Source organism: Capricornis sumatraensis, chromosome 12 (assembly GCF_032405125.1).
Source record: "Capricornis sumatraensis isolate serow.1 chromosome 12, serow.2, whole genome shotgun sequence".
Lineage (NCBI taxonomy): Eukaryota > Metazoa > Chordata > Mammalia > Artiodactyla > Bovidae > Capricornis > Capricornis sumatraensis.
The window spans coordinates 85774816-85796783 of record NC_091080.1 but is presented as its reverse complement, the minus strand read 5'-3'; the positions used below and the strand labels follow the sequence as shown (position 1 = coordinate 85796783).

General features: G+C 43.4%; 1 protein-coding gene across 2 annotated transcripts in view; it reads left to right on the top strand.

Moving 5' to 3' along the window:
• The window catches only part of NALCN (sodium leak channel, non-selective), a 280814-nt gene that overhangs the window by 171196 nt on the left and 87650 nt on the right, over positions 1-21968 (top strand). For both annotated transcript variants that reach the window (XM_068984391.1, XM_068984390.1), the window contains 2 exons: positions 18582-18718; positions 20029-20170. In XM_068984391.1, the coding sequence (XP_068840492.1) occupies positions 18582-18718; positions 20029-20170 (279 nt within the window). The remainder of the gene's footprint in view (positions 1-18581; positions 18719-20028; positions 20171-21968) is intronic.

The window sequence follows — 21968 nt, the reverse complement described above, 5'->3', positions numbered from 1 at the left end:
AAATAGAGACCATTATTTTCTTTTTAGCATTCCCAAAACCCAATACAGGACCTGGAGACAGATAGAAATAGAGAAATATATATTTTTTACATAAGATCAGAAAATTGACTAGAAATGAGATTGCAAATGTATAATTTGGCAGCTGAGAAGCCAAATCAGTTTTTATAGAGGCTAAAAAACCCCCTTGACCTACCACTGTCCTCTAAAGACCAAGCAGTAGGAGACGGTGACCTTGGTGCTCAGTGATGTAGCAAAAACGCTGGAGAATGTGGGTGGAGTTTTGCAAACTTTGAAAATGAAGAGAGTTCTTGCAGCTTTAATGATTTTTGCAAATTCAGTGCAAGACAGATATAAAGGGTTCTCTCTTAAGCAGTAGAAAATTCATTAAACTATGAGGGGGAAAAAAAAAACCCATAGAGAAGCCTCAGGGAAAGATTCATTGAAAAAGGAAGTATAGATAGTCTGTCTAGATTAAATTCAAAGCTCTGAAATTAAAACTGTTTCCCCAACTCTGTATTAAGTCCCATGTGAGCTCAAGCGCGATTGTTTTTGATGGCTTCGCATCCGAAACATAGTTGAGGGTAGACATGTAAAGAAGCTTCTCTGTCTTATTGATTATCCTTTTAACAAAAACAACAGAAAGCTTAGTGCTATTTAAAATGTGAGCTCCAAGTTAATGTTTCTCTGCAGTCTTATCCAGGGGCTTTCGTTTGCATCTCTGTCTTGCCTTCTGTATTGAAGTCCTTCAGGATTTAGGGAGACAAGTCGTGGCCAGAGGATCCACTCAGCTAAACCCTGATTGCTGCCTTCTGGCTTCACAGAAGCAGAAAGTGGCAGTTGCAGGGGGCAAAGAGGACTTCTTCTTGTGGTTCAGTGGCTACAGGGTTTTTAGTTTTCAAAGATGAAAAAATTCTAGAGACCTTTGGTACATAGTGTGAAGGTATTTAACACTACCGAGCTGTACCCTTAAAGAATGGCTTAGATGGTGAATGTTGTTATGTGGTCCTGACCACAGTCTTTTACAAATTTTAATAAAAAATTGGTCGTCGTACTGGTGATGAGAGCACACTCAGGGATTCTGATGGTGCAGAAGTTGGGTTAAAGAAGATGAGTGAGACTTGCCTGGCAGCCCAGGGGTTAAGACCTCGCCTTCCCTGGTGGCTTAGATGGTAAGACATCTGCCTGCAATGTGGGAGATCCGGGTTCGATCCCGGGGTCAGGAAGATCCCCTGGAGAAGGAAATGGCAACCCAGTCCAGTACTCTTGCCTGGAAAATCCCATGGACTGAGAAGCCTGGTAGGCTACAGCCCATAGGGTCGCAAAGAGTCGGACACGACTGAGCGACTTCACTTTCACTTCCAATGCAGGGAATGCAGATTTGATCCCTGATCAGGGGGCTAAGATCCCACATGCCTCGTGGTCAAAAAAACAGAACATAAAAAAGCAGTTTTGTAACAAATTCAATAAAGACTTTAAAAATAGTCCACATCAAAAAAAAAATGAGGAGGGTGATGACAGTTAAGAAAGTAAAGACGAATTGCTAACTTTTTCCTCTTAGACTTCTCATACTCCCAGGTTTCCAGACAGACCACTGGGTTACTGAGCAATTCTTAATTTTTTTTAGCTATCTGAACATCATTTACTATCGTGCTACCCCACAGATTTTTTTTCCACTGAATATTTGTATGACAGTTGGAAATCACATGCGACTAGAGGCATCTGATATCTGGGATCCCTGCTGCTCAACCGCCCAGGGCCAAAGGATGAATATTCCGAAGAAGCTGTAAATTGTCCGTGGTCGAGAGCTGGTAAACTCAGAATTTTACTCAAAGCCTTCAATGTGACCCAACTCCACTCTCAAGCTTTTGGTCAAAGATGACTCTTTCATGGGCTTCCCTGGTGATTCAGACGGTAAAGAATCAGCCTCTAATGCAGGAGACCCGGGTTCGATCCCTGGGTTGGGCACATCTCCTGGAGAAGGGAATGGCCACCCACTCCAGTATTCTTGCCTGGAGAATCCCATGGACGGAGTTGCTTGGTGGGCTACATACAGGACATGGACAGGGGGTTGCAAAGAGTCAGACACAACTGAGTGTCTAAGCACACAGGAGGTTAAGAGATACAAGCTAACATGTATAAAATAAATAAGCTAGGACAATCCATTTTACAGCAAAGGGAATGTGGCCAAGACTTTACAGTAACTATAAAAAGAAATGGAACCTTTAAAAATTATGAATCATTGTGTTGTATAACTGAAACACATATAATATTGTAAATCAACTATACCTCAGTTTAAAAAAGAAAAGATAACAGCCTAGAAGTCAAGAAGTCAATGCAAAAATGGGGAAACAGCCAAAATTCCAAATGGAGTTTTGGAGTTAAACAGGTAATAGGGATTCAGGAAGTCAAAGCAAAACAGAAAAGATACCTGTGAAAATTGGTGTCCTCCTAGTGAGAGTTGAATTATGTCCCCTAAAAAGAGACACTGAAGCTGTAACTCCCAGGACCTGTTAATGTGACCTGATTTGGAAATAGGGCATTTGAGTTGAAATCAGGTTAAGTCGAGGTCATTAAGGTGGCTTAGATGGTAAAGAATCTGCCAGCAATGCTCGAGACCTGGGTTCAATCCCTGGGTCGGGAAGATCCCCTGGAGAAGGATATGGCAACCCACTCCAGTACTCTTGCCTGGAGAATCCCATGGACGGAGGAGCCTGGGGTCCTGCAGTCCATGGGGTGGGTCGCAGAGTCAGGCATGCCTGAGTGACCAGCAACGCTAATCCACTATGACTGGTGCCCCCATACAAAGAGGAGAAGAGAGAGACGCACAGACAGGGACTGGAGTGACGTGTGTGCGGGCTAAGGAACACCTGGGGTGCGGACAATCTCCAGAAGCTAAGAGAGTCTTGGAACAGACCTTCCCTCAGAACCTTCAGAAGGAACCAAGTCTGTAGACATGTGGATTTGGGGTTTCCAGCCTCCAGAACTGAGACCGTACATGTCTGCTGTTCCAAGCCACCAGTTTTTGGTCCTCAGTATGGCAGAACTTGAAAACTAAAAACACCTTCTGAGAATAAAGGACCTCTTTCTGCCTCCGGGAGGTGACAGAGCTGAGCAACAATGGGTCCTCTCGGAGTGTCGGGCAGCTTTCACCAAGAGCAGCTTTCTCAACAGCTGGACTCATTTTCTTCTGCCTCTAACCGAACAACTTCCGCAAGAGTAAAGTTTATAAATGTGAGACTTTCTTGGAAGAAGGGTTTCACTGAGCCCTTCCAAAATTTCATTCCATGTGGGATTGAGCCAAACCAGATCACTTTTAGAGGCTGTTGTTTTCAGAAACCTTGTTCTGGGGCTTCCCCGGTGGCCCAGTGGTTAAGAATCTGCCTTGCAGTGCAAGAAATGTAGGTTAAGCCTCTGATTAGGGAACTAAGATCCAGCGTGCCACTAGGCAATAAGCCCATACACTGCATCTAAGATGACCAGGCAGCTTAAAAAAAAAGAAACGAAAGAAGGAAACTTTGTTCTTTGCCTCGTCCCCGGCACTCAGGATGTTTAATAAGATAGCTCCAGTCTCTTTTGACATTGAACAAACATAAAATGACATGCCTAAGCCTGTTTGGGGTTCCCTGGTAACTCAGCTGGTAAAGAATCTGCCTGCAATACAGGAGTCCCGGGTTCAATTCCCAATCTTCCCGGATTGGGAAGATCTCCTGGAGACTCAGTCCAGTATTCTGGCCTGGAAAATCCCATGGATAGAGGAGCCTGGCAGGCTACAGTCCAGGTTTACCTTGATGACTTGTTGGTTGTACCAGTCTGTGGTTGTGCTAGTTCAGAATCACTTTTCTTATAGTTTATCACAGCGCTCTGCAAGACACTGTCTCAATTTTTTAGGTGAGACTTGGAAGGATAATGTGTACAAACCAGGCAGGAGGCTTACCCTTCAGCGTGCCCAGTGCCCAGCCCTCTGCCCAGCCATGGAGATGCTCTCTCACTTTTCTTTCTTTAATTAAGTGAACAAAAATTTTAAACACCAACAGCACTTTTTCTCATCAGATCCTTTCACAGGCAATGATAAAGCGGATTATTATGGTTCTAAGAAAAAAAAAGTGACAATTGGTTTCAGTTTTCTGGAGTGTCTGGCTGTCACTGAATTGCAGAGAGGCTTTTGGTAGCTGCGTTCAGACTTGTTTGAGAAATGAGGTAGTGAGTGTTGTCCTCTGGATGCCTAAACACGGGGCAGGAGGTATCATTGCCTTGATGTCTTCAGGACTCAAGTTTCACGCAGCCCTCCTGTTCTTTGTTCCAAGAAGCCCGTCTACTCGTCCATTCTACCCAGAGCATTTCTGTTCTCGCGTGTTCATTCAATTCCTTTAATCTTCAAGTCCCTGCTACGTGCACAACACTGGACCAGGCATGAAGGAGATAAGAATAAACAGGTAATTCTCTGCTCTCATGGAGCTGAGGGTCTAGTGGAGGAATTGGACATAAATCAAATAATCAAAGCAGTGGATAGATGTTTATAATGTGAGGTGACATTTCTGCAGAGAAGAACAGCATTTGAGTGAGGAATTCCTAGAAGATTTGGACCCAGATGGGGGACAGGGGGGTAAGGAAGGAGAAAGAGACACTTGGGTTGGCCTATGAAGAAGGAGCAGCGGTGAACTTCCTGGAGATGTAGCTGTCAGAAGGGAGGAAAGAACATTCCAGAGAGAAGGATACCTGTTCAGCGTGACCCCAGAAAAAAGTGGTGTAAAGTGAGTATAGAAAAGTAAGTGGGGCTTAGACCACGTGGAGCCTGAAGAAAAATGCCAAGAACTTTTCCCTCTGCCCCTAGAACAATAGGGAGCCCCTGGAGGCTTTTCGGATGGGAGGCAGTGTGAACTGGAGAGCTATTTGGGAAGCAGAATCAGCAGGGACTTTGTGAGCTTGTGGGTGGAAGGACATATATGGGCATCTCAAGGAGGACTCCTAGTTTCAGGTTCATCTCCTTGGATGGGTGATAGTACCATCCACTGAACCAGGAAACATTAGTACAGAGAAGATCATCACCCCATCTGGGGCTGGTGTGAGTGAGACTCTGAGTAGAGAGACCTAATGGTTGGTTGCATGTATCAGTCTAGAGCTTAGGAGTGAGGGCTGGCTGACTGGCTGGAGATACAAATACGGATGTTCCTGATCATTCTCAACTATTTATCCAGAGCCTGCCATGTGCCAGGCATGTGTTCTGGGCACGAGGGATATGTCAGCAAACAAACCAGACAGAAATCCCTGACCTCTTTGATGCATCAATCCTAGAGACCTTCTCTGTATTGGCATGATAGTGGAAGGTGTCAATCTGGATGTGATTGTATAGGGTTTTGGGGGGGTGGGGTGGGGGGGAAGAGATACTGCCGCCTTAAGGGAAAAACAGAGCTTCCCTGGTGGCTTATATGGTAAAGAATCTGCCTGCAATGCAGGAGACCCTGGTTCGATCCCTGGGTTGGGAAGATTCCCTGGAGAAGGAAATGCCACCCACTCCAGTATTCTTGCCTGGAGAATCCCACGGGCAGAGGAGCCTGGCAGGCTACAGTCTATGGGCTTGCAAAGAGTCCTACATGACTGAGTAACTAACACATAAAGGAAAACAAGGTTTAATGATACTCGTGCTTTGCCCTTCGAGTCCAGCTCTTTGCAGCCCTATGGACCATAGCCCACCAGGATCCTCTGTTCATAGGGTTTTCCAGCGAGAATACTGGAGTGGGTTGCTATGCCCTTCTTCAGGGGGTCTTCCCGACCCAAGGACCAAACCCATGTCTCTTACGTGTCCTGCACTGGCAGGCAGGTTCTTTACCATTAGTGCCACCTTAGGGAAACATAAATAATCCACCTTTGTTTTTGTCTCATGTAAATTTTGACTTTCTGTTTTGTTACAAATAACACTTTCCCTGTCTCAAGTTTAGCCTGCTAAAGGGAGAAGGTCTGATTGGTCCAACCTTGGTCTAGTCAACATCATTCCTTGCAGGCAGGAATTTTGTGTCTCTGCCTCTTAACACTGGTCAGCCTTACAGAAGGCCCTCAGCTTTGAACAGGGTAGATCCAGACCAGACCACAAAGAGGGCCACCCTGAAATGTGGCCAGTTTCCTAAGACAATGGTTTGTCCTCCTAACTCCCCATCCTGGCCTCTGCTCTGGAGGAGCTGGACCCCAAAGAAGGAGATGAATGAATGAAAGAAAGGAGAGACCTTGTCCCCTTCCCAGCTCTAGATGTGAAGTCACCCTTGTAGCTCAGAGAGGGTGGGCACAGAGGTGGAGAGTGGGAGTGAGGCTTGATTCAGGTATGAGTCTGGACTGCATTGGACTGATTTTTCGCAACCAAAAGTGGCCAGGAAGCCATGGTGTTTATCTGAGAACAGCGGCCAGTCATTTTCTTCATTCCTACTAGAGGGTTAGTGCTTTCATTGTGGGCCTTTCCTTACATTCTACCAGCTGCCCTTGTTCAGCAGCAGACACAGTGGAGGCAGGGCGTGGCTGGCATCCTCACAGCCATATGACTGTTGAATATTTTTTACTCTGATATTAAAAGAATGACTTAGATTATTATTAAGAAGTGAGAAATGTATATGTGTGCTATTTTATTTGATGTTACCCCATCTCTGTGTTGTTTTACATGAAATATGCTAATGTGTTTTCATAATGCATCTAATAAGCCCTTTTAATCAAAGGATGCAAAATTGAACAACTCTACAATCTACCACAGGCATACTCGTGAGCAGCAGTTGCAAAAGGCGTGGTGGTTGTCTGAAAAGAAATTCCTTATGGGGACAGTGTGTGAGTTAAGTTCAAGACCCCCATGTAGAGACGCTAGGACAAAATGTGTCTCTTCCAAACCTCCAGTGTAAAGTGTGGGGTTTATTCTGCGGTGAATGTCATCACTGCTACTAGCTACCCATCAACTAAGGCGGAACACGTTAAAAAGTTCACGGAGATAATGAGAGCCAGAATTCACACAGTCGGAGGAAGAAGTTGTTTGGTAGCTAAGTTGTGTCCAACTCTTTTGTGACGCCATGGACTGTAACCCACCAGGCTCCTCTGTCCATGGGACTCTCCAGGCAAATATCCTGGAGTGAGCTGACATTTCCTTCTCCAGGGGATCTTCTAGACCCAGGGATTGAACCCAAGTCTCCTGCATTGGCAGGTGGATTCTTTACCACTGAGTCACCAGGGAAGCCTGAGAAAGAAGTTACAGATAAAAGGAAAATGCCAGATGACTTCTTTGGCACAAAATTAGAGTAGGAGTGTCAGTATGAACTCAGTTTATTGCAAGATGGGATGTAAGCATATAGGTGCATAGATGGAAACATAGATACATCAATAGATATGTAGACACATAGCTATGTAGGCAGATACGTAGACATAATGATGGGTATATACATAAATAAGTAGATACTAAATACAGATGTGTGTGTATACAAGGGCTCATATACATACGTATATTTCCTAGCTCTTTCCTCTGAGTGAGCCTAGAAGCAGTGACATGCCAGTAATATCAAGAACACCCAGTCCTAAGATTCTTGTTTCTGAAAACCATTCTCCAGTAAAAGAAATCAATATTCTTTGGAGAAGTGGCTGATTCTCAAGCTGAGGCAGGGAAAACACAAGATAAGACTTAAGTATTTTTGTGGAGCCAGAAAATAAGGAAGAGCTTAAACACACACACGTACACACACACACAAAAGGGTGTCCAGACGTGACAATGAAATATAATGTGAAATCCTGGATGGGATTCTGAAACAGAAAAAAAAAAAAAGGCATTCATGCAAAATCTGGGACGTTCCAAAGAAATTCTGCGTTTTGGTTCAAAGTAGTCGACCAAGGTTAATTTTTTGGTTTTGATCAATGTCCTGTGGTTATGTAAGATGCTAACATGGGAAAAAAAACTGGGCCAAGGGTGTACAGGAACTCTGTATTATCTTTGTAACTATTATGTAAGTTTAAAATTATTTCAAAATAAGGAAGTTTTTAAATGAGATTAGAATTTTCTATGGAAAGCTCTAAAAACACAACATATAGTCATAAGTTGACTGCTCTGTTGTCCTGTTCAAGAATCCATGCGTTTGTAAAGCTTTATACCACAGATACGTAGTACAGAATTCACAGTCAGTTATAATTTTTTTAATCTTACAAAGTTGGAAGCATAGTGTTCATCAGGAGCAAAGTGCTTTTTATGAGTTTGTTTCTGATGGAGAATCTGATGTGGCTTGTCATTTCTCCTCTTCCTCTCAATAACGTGGCTTATCTGAAATCAGAAGAGTCGTCTGTGCTGGTTAGCATGACTGATTCTGTATTGTAAAGAACCTAAGGAAAGGGTAACCAAGTGATGAGAAATGCCACAAATGGGCCCCTTCAGCTTGTCGTGGGCCACACTTTGCTGCCTTTTTTGTTCCTCGTCTCCTCACTGTTGTGTTATCCCTATCATTTGAGTACAGGTGTCCAGTACTAGGCCGTGGGGCCACAAAGAGTCCTGCCCTTAATTAAAACTTGTCAGCTTAATAGAGGAGAGATACACAGAATTAGGGAGCCTTAGTGTGAAGCCCTGAGCACTAGGGTGGAAGACCCAAAGAAGGAAGATGTGCCTCTCTCAGGTTGGAGGCAGGTCGATAAGATGTGTCTAAAAATAATGAATCAGATTTTATTAAGAAAGTGGGGAAACACATTTCATATAAAAGAAATAGCAGGTACCAAACTGCAGAAATAAAAACGCATCTATTGCTTGAAAATGTTATTTTGATGAGACAGTCTAAAATAGTGTTTAGAAGCTGAAGTTCTGGGGACTTCACTGGCAGTCCAGTGGTTAAGAATCCACCTTCCAAGGCAGGAGACATGGGTTTGACTCCTTGTCAGGGAACTAAGATCCCACCTGCCACAGGGCAACTAAGCCCCCATGCTATAATGCAGACTGGCATAGCTTCCCCCTCACCCAAAAAGAAGCTGAAGTTCTGGAACCTCAAAGATTGTTGCCAAACCCCAGTGAGCACCCCTTCTAGCTGTGTGACCTTCGGGAACAGATTTGAGCTCCTTGGTCCTAGGGGTCCTCCCCTATACCATAACAGAACTAATTATGGTACTTACATCAGGGGGCTGAAGTACTTACATTGAGGATGTAAAGCATGTTAGTAAATGAGGCGGTGAACAGGGTTCAGCAGAGGATCTGCACACGTTTAGTACTTCAAGTAGCCATTGATATTCTGAGAAATCATCCTAGAGGAGATGGTTTTGGAAAGCTGTATTATAATTAACCAAGTGTGGAAGGAAAGTGTATTGCAAGTGTTGGGAAGGTATACGCTAAGACAGGAACCAGAAATAAAACTGCGGGGGCCGGGGGGACATACAAACCAATATTGTTAGAGAGTAAGGGCAAGGCGTGAGGGGATGCTTTAAGCCATGATGATATCAGAATTTCTCCTCTACATAACCAGTCCATCCTAAAGGAAATCAACCCTAAATATTCACTGGCAGGACTGATGCTGAAGCTGAAGCTCCAGTACTTTGGCCACCTGACGCCAAGGGCCAACTCACTGGAAGAGACCCCGATACTGGGAAAGGTTGAGGGCAGGAGGCAAAGGGGGTGACACAGGGTGAGATGGTTGGATGGCATCACTGACTCAATGGACATGAGTTTGAGCAAACTCCAGGAGATGGTGAAGGACAGGGAAGCCTGGCATGCTGCTGTCCATGGGGTCGCAAAGCATCTGACACGACTGAGCAGCTGAACAACAAAGAGCAACGCAATTGATGATCCTTGAATTACTTGAAGATTTAGAACAAGACGGTGTTTCTTCCTTAGCTGTTCTGTAAGATCGATTTAAAGGGACAGGATGAAGATGGAAACCCAGCTAGGAGGGCGAAAGGAGTGACCGTGAGCAGTTTTAACCTGGTCAACCAAGTGATCCCTTGACTCACCAACCTGGAGCTGCTGGTGGCTCCATCAGGAGCGGAGCCACTGGGGGTGGGAGAGACCCGGGACTCAAGAGAGAGTGCAGGGAAGCTATTGCAGAAGAGCCGAGTAGATGGTAAGCAAGTTTCAGGAAGCAAGTTTGAAAAAGAAGGGAGAAGAGAGAGGAACACAAGCTCAGGAAAAATGTGTGCTTTTCTCTATTTTTTTTTTTTTTTTTAGCCACACCTTTCAGCATGTGGGATTTTAATTCTCCTGCTGCCGCTGCTAAGTCGCTTCCGTCGTGTCCGACTCTGTGCGACCCCATAGGCGGCAGCCCACCAGGCTCCCCTGTCCCTGGGATTCTCCAGGCAAGAACACTGGAGTGGGTTGCCATGTCCTTCTCCAATGCATGAAAGTGAAAAGTAAAAGTGAAGTCGTTTAGTTGTGTCCGACCTTTCGCAACCCCATGGACTGCAGCCTACCAGGCTCCTCGTCCATGGGATATTCCAGGCAAGAGTACTGGAGTGGGGTGCCATTGCCTTCTACCAGGGATCAAACCCATGCCCACTGCATCAGAAGCATGGAATCCTAACCCCTGGACTACCAGGGAATTCTATTGTCTCTGTTTTCATTTTTTAAACCAAGATTCTTGAGAAAATAAATCAGTCCACACAGTGAAGGAGAAGAAATTGGAGTGAATGGAAATGGGTGAGGTGGTCCCTGCCTGAATGGAGGAGGGGGTCTCCAGCATGCGTGTTGCCCCCTCTTCATTTAGCCCCCTCACTGAGATGAGACCACTTTCACATTGAGCCGGCAGTTGCTGGGGCTTGGTGATAACTTTAGTTTTTATACCACATTTCCCTTGAGTAATTCAAATTACAGGCAATATGCTATCTCACTTATATATCTGGCATTTATGTAAAAGAATGAAGATCCTCATTTTTCATTTGAGCACATTGAAATCCAAAGCAGCTAAGGGATTATAGAACAAAACCAAAATTTAAATCTACATCTTCTTACTTTTTTACTGATAGAAAAAAAAGTACTGACTTTTTACTGACTATGCTAGCTCCAACATTTTCTTAAAGCAAAATGGGGAAGACAGTTGCGCACAAAAATATATCTTCTGAAGTCACTTGGGTCTGGATTTTTTTTCCCTATTCATCTTGTGACAAGAACAAGCATCTAGTTGACATGGAACTCTAATATAATTTCATTTGAAGTAGAGAGAAAAAAAACCCTGCATTTTTTGAGCATAATAAACCTGTTTCTGTGACTCAGTAAATTCCCTGGTGGAAACAACTGTGTCCTGGTTGAATAACACAAGACAGATAAAAAGTAAGAGAGAGGTGTTTGGGACCTAGAGGAAAAAACGCACAAAAGCAAAGTCTGTTCATTACTGCTGTCTCAAGGAAACCTCTCATTCCATTAATAGGATTTTAAGGGACAATAATATTAATATAAGGAAAACATCCATTCAGCATAATTTGGTTTTCTAGCTTTTTAATAGTTTTCTGTTAGTAAGTTGCTAACATTTCCTGCGAGCTTAGTCTTGTTGGAAATAGTACCTCTATTACTGCACAAAGAACTTTCTGCAGGATGTTTAAAGCCTATAAGTTCTTAGGTTCAGAGCAACTTCTTTCAAGAGCATGAAAGTGAGTGAAATGAACCATGCAGCTTAGGGATGTCATTGCTGTTGTTCAGTCACTAAGTCGAGTCTGACTCTTTGTGAGCCCGTGGACTGCAGCAAGCCAGGCTCCTTTGTCCTTCACTATCTCCTGGAGTTAGCTCAAACTCATGTCCATTGAGTCGGTGATGCCTCCAACCATCTCACGCTCAGCCACCCCCTTCTTTTTTCCTTCGGTCTTCATCAGGGTCTTTTCCAATGAGTAGGCGTTTCACATCAAGTGGCCAAAGATTTGGAGCTTCAGCGTCAGTCCTTCCAGTGAATATTCAGGGTTAATTTTCTTTATGATTGACTGATAGAGACATGAATAAAAAACCAACATGTTTGATCAATACTGCCAATAGAGCATCTGCAGTTTGGGTTGTAAAATCACAAAAACAAAATAGCCAGAGAAACTTCCTTGAAGACTAGTAGTTTGTGCTTTAGGAAGAGTCTCCATTCTGAATTACTGAGTCATGTATCAAGCCAGAAAAGCCAGCAAAAGCCGTCATGGAAAGAAGCAAAGAGAATTCCTCTTTGATTTACTCAGGTGACACAGAGGAGCCTTCCTCCAGACTGAGCAAAAGCTGGTCCTTGTTCATATCTGGAAGAGCCACAAAATACTCTGCAGTTACGTTAACCCTCAGATCTATCCACATTTTTCAAGCCAGCATGAGCTAGATTTTCAAATGAGATGCTTCCCCAAGCCTGAATGCTTTTAAAATTGTTTTCTTTTAGAAAATCACACCAAAAATTAGAAAAAAAAAATTTATTTAATGTAATCCTTCAATTCAGTTATTTGTTGCTGCATTCAGACAGGCAATGAAACCGAATAATGCTTGAATATTTTAACAGAAGAAAGCCCAGGCTGAAATACGGAAGATTTAAGCGATGAGGCAGAACAGGGTATGTGTTATGCAGACCAATTACTCCCAACTCTCTTGAGAAGCACAAGTAAAGGAAAAAGGCTTTCAGCCGCCCAATGTGCAATGATATCTCAGCAAGACAGATGCCGAGCCACAGAATAGCACTGAGCTGAGATGATTTATATGTTTTTTTAAAGCTCAAGGTTTGAAAATTTTTTCCTTTGATTCTAATTTCCTTTCTGCAAAATGTCTTTTTTTTTTTTCTTCAAATCATGTGAGTCTGTTGCAAAGCTATCATGTAGCCTATCTGCTCCAGCCAGACTTCATGCTCAGTTGAAACCATTATAACCTCCTTCCTTTGGACTGTTCTTCACATTAGGTTTTTCAATATAGAGGAAAAAAAAATCCTGGGATTCTTTGTGCTATGTTTCTTCCGTTTAAGAATCATAATCTTTGAAATAATTTTTAAGTGGAAATTTACAATTGCAAACACTGTATGTTGAGGTCTTTTATGATATAGTACAATGATCTTAGATTATTACCCAGTATATCCAACATAATCCATATTATTCACTCATTTGCATCAAGGTAAATTTAATTTTGGAAAATCTGTGCTTACATGCAGAAGGGGAAAGAAGTTGGATAAAAGCTAGAATACCATTTTATCACATATTTAAAAGCTTTCCAGTGGCTTCAAAATACTATGAAACACATCCCTTTATCCTGGCTGCCTCACCCCCCTCACTGCCCATTCTCTCCACATACGCACACCCTCTAAACCCGTCTTACGCTTTCTTCTTCTTTTTATTTTTTTGTAGCTCAGTCCTGATCATGGGCTAGGGAAGAGGAAATGGTCAAGGTAATGGAGGTTAATAGCAGTGAAGTAAGAATTAAATGATTGTGCTAAAATGCATTATCTGGTCTTTAAAAAAGCACTTTCTACTTGACTGTAATATACTTATGCATGGATGTGTGCTAAGTCACCTCATTCATGTCCAGCTCTCGGAGAGCCTGTGGACTGTAGCCTACCAGACCCCTTTATCCATGGGATGCTCCGGGCAAGAATCCAAGAGTGGGTTGCCATGCCCTCCTTCAAGGGATCTCCCCACCCCCACCAGGGATCGAACCCTTGTCTCCAGCATCTCCTGCATTTGGAGGTGGGTTCTTTATCACTAGTGCCACCTGAGAAGCAAAGCAGGCATTTTGCTGAATTTTTACAAAGTGAAGCCTCCCAGCACCCAGTTCATGAAATATTGACTGTAGCTTCGAAGCCCCTCCCTGTAACCAATCCAGTCACCAAGCTTCTCCCTCACCCCAGGATCAACGCTCTCCGGGTACCAAGCAGACAGACCGGTGCTGCCTGGTGTTTATATTCATGGGATCATTCAGTGTGTACTTGTTTGTTGTATCTGGCTTCCTTCGCTCAGCGTTGTACCGCGAAATTCACCCCGGCTTTGTGCTTGGATGTTGTTCGTTGGCTCAGATGTTTCAATGGATCACCATTGGCTCCTCTCTTCAGGGGCTGATGGGCACATGAGAATGTAAGCTTGGGACTCTTACAGACGACACTGCTGTGGGTTTCGGAGGGTGTAGCTGTGCTGGGCGTGCACACAGGTCTGGGAGGTGTACGCCCAGGAGAGGATTTGCCGGGCTGCCAGGTGGCCGTCTCTTCATCCTTGTTGATGCTGCTTACCTGGAAACAAGGAGCACGTGGTCCCTGGAGCTCAGAAAGAGGCCCCTTCTCGCGGTAGAAGATTCTCATTAGTGCCTCAGCATGAAAACAGACATGCCCACCATTCCAGCAGCTGCTCACCTTTCTCTATCTTATTTTTTTTTTAATTTATTTATTTGGCTGCACCGGATCTTAGGTGCAGCACGTGGGATCTTTTCAGTTGTGGCACGCGGGATCCAGTTCCCTAACCAGGGATCAAACCTGGGCCCCCTGCGCTGGGAACACAGGGTCTTAGCCACTGGACCACCAGGGAAGTCCCTCCTTCTCTGTGTTAATTGCCCCTTTAGGCACATCATTGGGGCAGCAAGGCCTGATAGGCCAAAGGACAGTTGGCAGGATCCTGAAGAGCCTTCTGAGTCATCAAAAGACTTTCTCACCTGCTTTTTTTCAGTGTTACAGTGCAATGATCAACTCATGCTGAGTTCAAACCCGCTTAGTCACAAACAGTTGTTCTATTTCCACTCTCTAGAAGGTGCTGTAAAAGTAAATTAAAAGTGGAATCTTACCCTTAAGGAGCTTACAAGCTTTGGGAGTATAAATAACTCTAATACAAGTTAGAATGAGATGAGATGCATTTGAAAAACATAGGCATGGGATTATTTTTTAATACTGGTAACCTACGTGTATTAAACATTGTATTCTAGGATATTTGATTAAATGTTGCAAAATATTACATGTAAATTTATTCTAAACCTTCCTCTGTTCATCAGTGGCAGATATAAGTTCAGGTTAAACGCCACAGTCTAATTTTATTCTCTTCTGTAAATCCAGGGACACCTGTATTTCACACCAACAAAGTTATTCAAGTAGTAAGTTTTCTGCTTACCTCTCCATTCTTCAGACTATACCTAAAATGCTTCTTTTTTATTTCGCAGTTATCCGCTGGAGAGTTTAGTTCCACCATCTGATCTGTGTAATTATTTATTCAACAAACAACTGTTTAGCTTCCTTTGTGTCAACCATTGTGGCCGACCCCAGATACAGAATAATGGAAAATCCCCATACGATCCTTGTCCTCCAAGAGTTTCCAGTCTCAGGAAGGACAGAGAGAGCGTTCAAGTCAGACACCCTAAGTTCAAATGATGCTCCATGTAGTGGTTTTCATGGTGTCCCCCGCAAACTGATGTCCACCAGGAGCCTCAGAAGGGGACCTTATTGGGAAATTAGATTTTTGCAGGTGTAATCAGTTAAGATCATCCTGGTTTAAGGTGAATCCTGATTTCAGTGGTCGATGTCTTCATAAGAGAGAAGAGAGGGAGATTCCGGTAGAAAGACAGGGAATCACACAGGCCAAGCGGGACGGGGGAGAGGCTGAAGTGACGCAGCTTCAGGCCAGGAAACACCGGGGGCGGCCAAGAAGCTGAGAGTGAAGGAAGAGGGCTTCCCCGGCATCTTCAGCGAGGGTATGGCCTTGCTGCTCCCCTGACTCGGGACTTCCAGCCTACAGAGTGCGGAGAGGATCAATTTTTGTTGTTTTAAGCAATTTGACAACTTGTTACCACAGTCCTAGGAACCTGGAACAGTGTGTGTTAGGTTGAAGCAGAAGAAATCACTGATTTCATCGTTTGCCTTGACCTACACCAACATGGCGACTCCATGTGGTCCTACCCGGTGTGCCCTGGGCTTGTGAGGGGAAAATCTTGGTGACGAGAGAAAGCTTCTTGGGGAATTGCTGATGGAGCTGAAATTAGAAAAGCAGTTCATGCAACAAGAGAGAAAAGGGAGGAGAGGAGCTCCCAGGGCGACGGAGGCTCTGGGTCAGAGGCCAGGACACTTTGGAGGAGCTGAGAGAGGCAGGCGAGAGTGGATACAGTGTGGGCCAGGGCCAGGTGAGGGCTGGACAGGAGGGGACAGGTAAGGACAGATCACAGCAAGTCGGCTGCTGAAGCCTAAAGGCTGACAGTTTTGTTTGAGAGCAGTGGACCAATGCCGAAGGGTTTAAGCCAGAAAAGAAGATGACTGTGACCGCAGGTGTGGGATGGATTTGAAGGAGCCAAACCACACACGGGGTGACTGGGGGAGGGTAGGCGGGAGCCAGGGGGGTGCTTCTGACCAGGGGATCACCAGTGGGCATCCGGAGAATGGGCCAGCTGAGAGGGGTTTAGGAAAAGAGCTCCATGCTTTTGTTCTGATGGCATATCCTGTTTAATATACCATCTGCCCTTGTGTCTCTTTGAAGACATTTAATTCTCATAAAAGATGCATCCCAGTCCCGGCAGGCCTACAGCTCCAGTGTTGACTAAGGTGATCACGTGTAGCAATTCTGCCGCCAAGAAGTCTCTAGAAGGAAAAGCGGCACCTGCTTTATTTTTTTTCTCTAATTTCTCCCTTTGTTCCTCACCTCGTGTTCACAACACTTTGTGTATGACTCAGCTGGAAGGGCTATTATATTTTATTGTCATTATCTATTTCTATAACTGTCCGTTATCACGCGGGCTGCGTGAGAGCACATACTGTATCTTAGTTATCTTTCTGTCTCCAGAGCTTAGCATGGAACCTGGCCTATGGGATTTGATTTGTAAGTGACTGCATCGATGTGTAAATAAATGAGTCAGCAGTCGCATGAATTAAACACTTTATTTCTGCTCTGTCTTCTCAGCCTGTCTTTGGCCCTTTATAATTGCCTTCCTCTCTGGTCTGAGTTAACATATTAGCTGTCTTTCTTTTCCCCTGGGTGCTCTACTTACCACTACAAATATTTTTCTATGAGTTGTGCCAATAAACTTTTGGAAAACACGCCTCTTGCTTATGCGTCTCTGTTTATATATGGAGCCGTTTTTCTGATTGCCTGCATCTCCCAGAAATACTAGCAGGGTTTGTTCTGCACCTTTGGGAGCTCATTCTTCATCACTGTTGTTGTCATAACCGTCAGATTACTGAGAGCGTGCTGTGCTCAGTGTCCCAGTCAGGGAGGGAGAAGGCGGTGAACAATGGTGGCCTCTTCCCTAAATGATCCAGCGCCAAAGACAGAGAGTCAAAGATGACTCACAAAGCTATACAAGATATACAAATGGGTAAGGAAAATATTCATATTATATAAAACCAAAATGCAAGAATATTTCCTTGAGTGGTTATTCAATCAATAAGTCATGTCCAACTCTTTGCAACCCCGTGGGCTGCAGCACAGCAGGCTTCCCTGTCCTTCACTGTCTCCCAGAGTTTGCTTATACTCATGTCCATTGAGTCAGTGATGCCATCCAACCATCTCATCTGCTGCCCGCTTCTCTTGCCCTCAATCCTTCCCAGCATCAGGATCTTCCCCAATGAGTTGGCCCTTCGCATCAGGTGCCCAAGGTATTAGAGCTTCAGCTTCAGCATCAGTCCTTCCAGTGAATGTTCAGGGTTGATTTCCTTTAGGATTGACTGGTTTGACTTCTTGCTGTCCAAGGGACTCTTGGAGAAAAAAAGGGCAAGTTTCCCAAACTAGGAATCAGGACATAGAATCTCCCTACGGGCTCACAAGCAGCTGGACAACTGAGCCATATATGGCGTTGGACTTGGGATGTCCCTTGTAATGCTCATGGTCTTTCCGGCCGGTTTGGTTATCCATGCATGGTAGGAAGGAAGAGCTGCCACCTCCGTTGTCTTTACGAAGGCTTCCTTGGCCTCTCACGTTCATCTTTCCACAAACCCAGAACAGACTGTCATTATACAGTAAAAGCATATACCCCACAAGGGATAAGAAGTAGCTTTTGAAACTTACTTCCCTAACCCCACCAAGAAAGACTGCCTGAATTAAAGTACTTTTTGACCTCTCGGCTCAGCATGTGTAATGTAAATCCTCATTTTCCATGAAACCTAATCTGTAGAAATATAAAAACAAACTAATAGAAGTAGAAATAAAAAATTAATAAAACCACTTGCTTGTTAATCCCCAGATAGCTCACGGCATGTAACTGAATAATTCCCAAGCATCTTTATAACTGCATAGAAAACTCTGGCTCTATGTACCGAATGTATTGTTTCCATTTTGAGTTTTTCTTTCATTAATCTGCTAAACTAAAAATGATCAATTTCCTTGACATTTTCCCTCTTTCAAACATTACCCCTTGAGATTTTCATTTCTATTTTTTTTTAATTCTTTTGATTTCTAGTTCCAGCACACATATTTATAAAACATTTTGCTGTTTAAATATGTTAGTGAAAATGTTAGTCAACAATTTAAAAAATCATGTTTGGTATGGAAAGGGGATTATGTTTCAGGGTAAATAAAAATTTTCTTCTAATTTTATTTTTTCTGGTTTAGTTTTGGTTCGGTTTTTGTTTTCTGTGCGCAGACTTTGAATACTTGGTGGGGCTTTACTGCCACCTGCTGTTTCTTCTTATAATAACTCATTGTTCCTTTGATTCAAATGTTCGGATAGACTGACATATAGAGTCCCCCCTTTCCTCTTATTTTTTCTTTAGTTAAAGCAAAGTGAAGCAAACGCAGATACCAAGGAAAAGCTCCCTTTGCGACTTCGCATCTTTGAAAAATTTCCGAACAGACCGCAAATGGTGAAGATCTCGAAGCTTCCTTCAGATTTTACAGTTCCTAAAATCAGGTATTAGAGTATTTCCTTACTTATCTATCTCAAATACCCTGTAAAACATTCATCTTAAGTCTGATTCATCCCTTTCAAACTCGTGTGGGCGTTCTAAGTTATTATCCATGTTACTACTCTGTCTTCCTCTCTTAAAAATCATTGATCCCTTTAAACAACACACCCAGAGCAGAGTCACCTGTGTTAACCCGGGCAGGAAGACTGCCGACCGACCCCTGCTTCTGCCTGAGACCACTCCTCAGGAATTTGGCATCCCAGGGAACTGGTGCAGGTGGTCCAACTTGCAAAGGTGGTGCGTAGGCAGACTCTGGCCTCTGACCCTCAACCATGTCAGGATAAACTTGCCTCTGAGACCCTTCTGAGTTCAACTAAATGGAGAAATGACCACCGGCCAGGTTTCTGGATGACTGTGACAGCATTTGTTTAGAATGCCACGTCTGGGTACAATATACTTTGTCTCCCAGTTTTTTTAAAAGAGGAACCATGGCATTTTATACTCATACTAATATGATTTTATACCACCTTTGCAATCAGGTTAAACACTTATACTGCAGATGCTTTAAAACAGTTATTTTTAATGTTTAAAGGAAAGTCTTCCAGTTCTAGCTCAAAAATTACAAATATAACTAGAATAATGTCAGATATGACATTTTTATGTAACTACTTTTACAAACAATTCTATGGGAAAGTTATAAAAGTATGAGACTGAAAGTCATGCCATAAATTTAAAATTCAAATCAAAATATATTTGCACTTCTGATTTAAAAAAAAAATTTTAAACCTGAAAATACAAAGTATATAAAAGAGTCATAAATTAGACTCAAGATTAGTGGTTATTTGAAAAGATGTTATTTGAATTCTCCCCATGCTTTGGAGATCAGATGAAGTTTCATTTGAGTTATTTTTAGTCCTTAAGTGTAAAATTATCTCTCAAGGATTCTTATGATACGTGGAAATTCAGAGACATGAACTAAGATCTTATTACCACAATAAGATTCAAAAGATACTATTAATTACTGAATATTGTTGCATAAAAATAATTTTAGGGACATGACTTTTAAAAACAGGAATGACTGAAGATGCAGGAATTTTTCTCTAAATTAAACATTTTGCAAATAATATTTTCAATTAAATCTAAACACCTCTTGGTCTTATTTTCTATGCACTTGTCTATGAACATGTCTTATTTTCTATGAACTTTTGTCACGTCTTTAACTTAACTCAGGCAAATGTGTGCTTGCAGAATGCCACCCCAGCCCTTGCTCCATGTCGTTAATAATGCTTGATGTGTGTGTGCTTCTTTTGCAAAGGGAAAGTTTCATGAAGCAGTTTATTGATCGCCAGCAACAGGACACCTGCTGCCTCTTACGAAGCCTCCCGTCCACGTCTTCCTCATCCTGCGATCACGCCAAACGGTCTGCGATTGAGGACAACAAATACATTGACCAAAAGGTAAGAACCACTGTCTCAAACAACCAGATTTTTCCTTAAGCCTTTGTTAGAGGAAAGGGCTTCCCAGGTGGCTCAGTGGTCAAGAATCTGCCTGTCAAGGCAGGGGATATAAGGGACACCAGTTCGCTCCCTGAGTCGGGAAGGTACTCTGGAGGAAGAAATGGCAACCCACTCCAGTATTCGTGCCTACTAAATTCCATAGACAAAGGAGCCTGGCAGGCTAGGAGGCCGCAAAGAGTCCGAGGTGACTGAGCAAACGAGGGATGGGGGTATTAGAGAAAAGAACCATGGCACACAACTGGGTCCTGAAATCCTAATGTCTCAGGAGAATAATGAAGAAAATAATTTTAGTGTTTGAAGAGATCATTAAACCTAACATTTATAAATTTGGAAATTTAAAATTCGCATTTCTACAAGTCAGCTTTTGAGCCAGGACGTGTGACAGCTGGATGACTTCTGATAGGTGGACAGTCTCCCCAAACCTGCAGGTTTTCATGTGCAGAAGGAAGGGCTCTGAGCTCTCAAGTTCAGCCCAGGTTTAACGGTGGCCTGTACACTTTCTGCAAGAGACCATACTTATTCCAGTTGTTATACCAAGGAGACTAACTAGAGCAGGCGTCTCCAAAATTCGTCCCAATAACCACCATTTATTGAGTTTACTAAGGCCTGTGGCAGGTATGATCTCTAGGCACATTATCTTATTCATGTTCTGATTTACCTATGTTTTTATCATTTGGGTTTCCCTGGTGGATCAGATGGTAAAGAGTCTGCCTGCAATGCAGGGGAACTGGGTTCGATCGCTGGGTCAGGAAGATCCCCTGGAGAAGGGAATGGCAACCCACTCCAGTATTCTTGCTTGGAGAATCCCATGGACAGAGAAGCCTGGTGGACTATGGTCCATGGGATTGCAAAGGGTTGGACATGACGGAGTGACTTTCACTTATCATTTGAAAAGTAGATAGGGAATTGTTTCCCAAATTCCACAGTTAGGAAATGAAAGATGGATCACAGAGTTTGTGAAAGAGATTACACATTAGAGTTTGCGAAAGCATCTAATTCTATTGCACGTATTTCTCTTTTGGAACTCCTAGCTTCTCTTTTAACCCTTTAAATTATTGCCGCCGTTTTTCTGCGGCTTACCATCAAATAGAGTAAGTCCTCTGCATACAAACAAGTTCTGTTCCAAGAGTGCACTCGAAAGTCTGGTTTGTTCTTAAGCCAACAAAATTAGCCTTGGCACCCAACTATCACAGTCGGCTGTATTGTACTGTATTATAATAGCTTTATGACACTTTTCACACATAATACATAAGAAGCAAACACAAACAATAAAGAAACACTTTTAATCTTAACAGTACTGCACCTTGAAAAGTACAGTAGTGCAGTACAGCAGCTGGCACACAGGCTGGCATCGAGGGGGCAGGCAGGAAGAGCTCCTGACTGGGGGAGGGAGAGGGTGGGAGACAGTAGAGCTGGAGGGTCGTCAGGGGTGGGAGATGGAGTGAGATGGGATGCGAGCCCGATGCTGATGAAACGCGTGCTGGAATCTTCAGTCGTTCTCAACTTGAAGGTTCATTTATAGGGGACTTACCGTTTATACTTCTCTATTATTATGTGGACATAAAATACCAATTCCTTCAGGCTCCGCGATTCTCTGCTTCTCCCCATTCTCCAAAGGTTACACTTCAGAGGATGTTTACTTATTCCTCTTCTCCTTTTCTCCCATCCCCTCCCAGAATGAAACGAACTTCGGCCCTTTATCACTCCCCCAATTCCCCCATTCTCTGCTGTAGTTTAG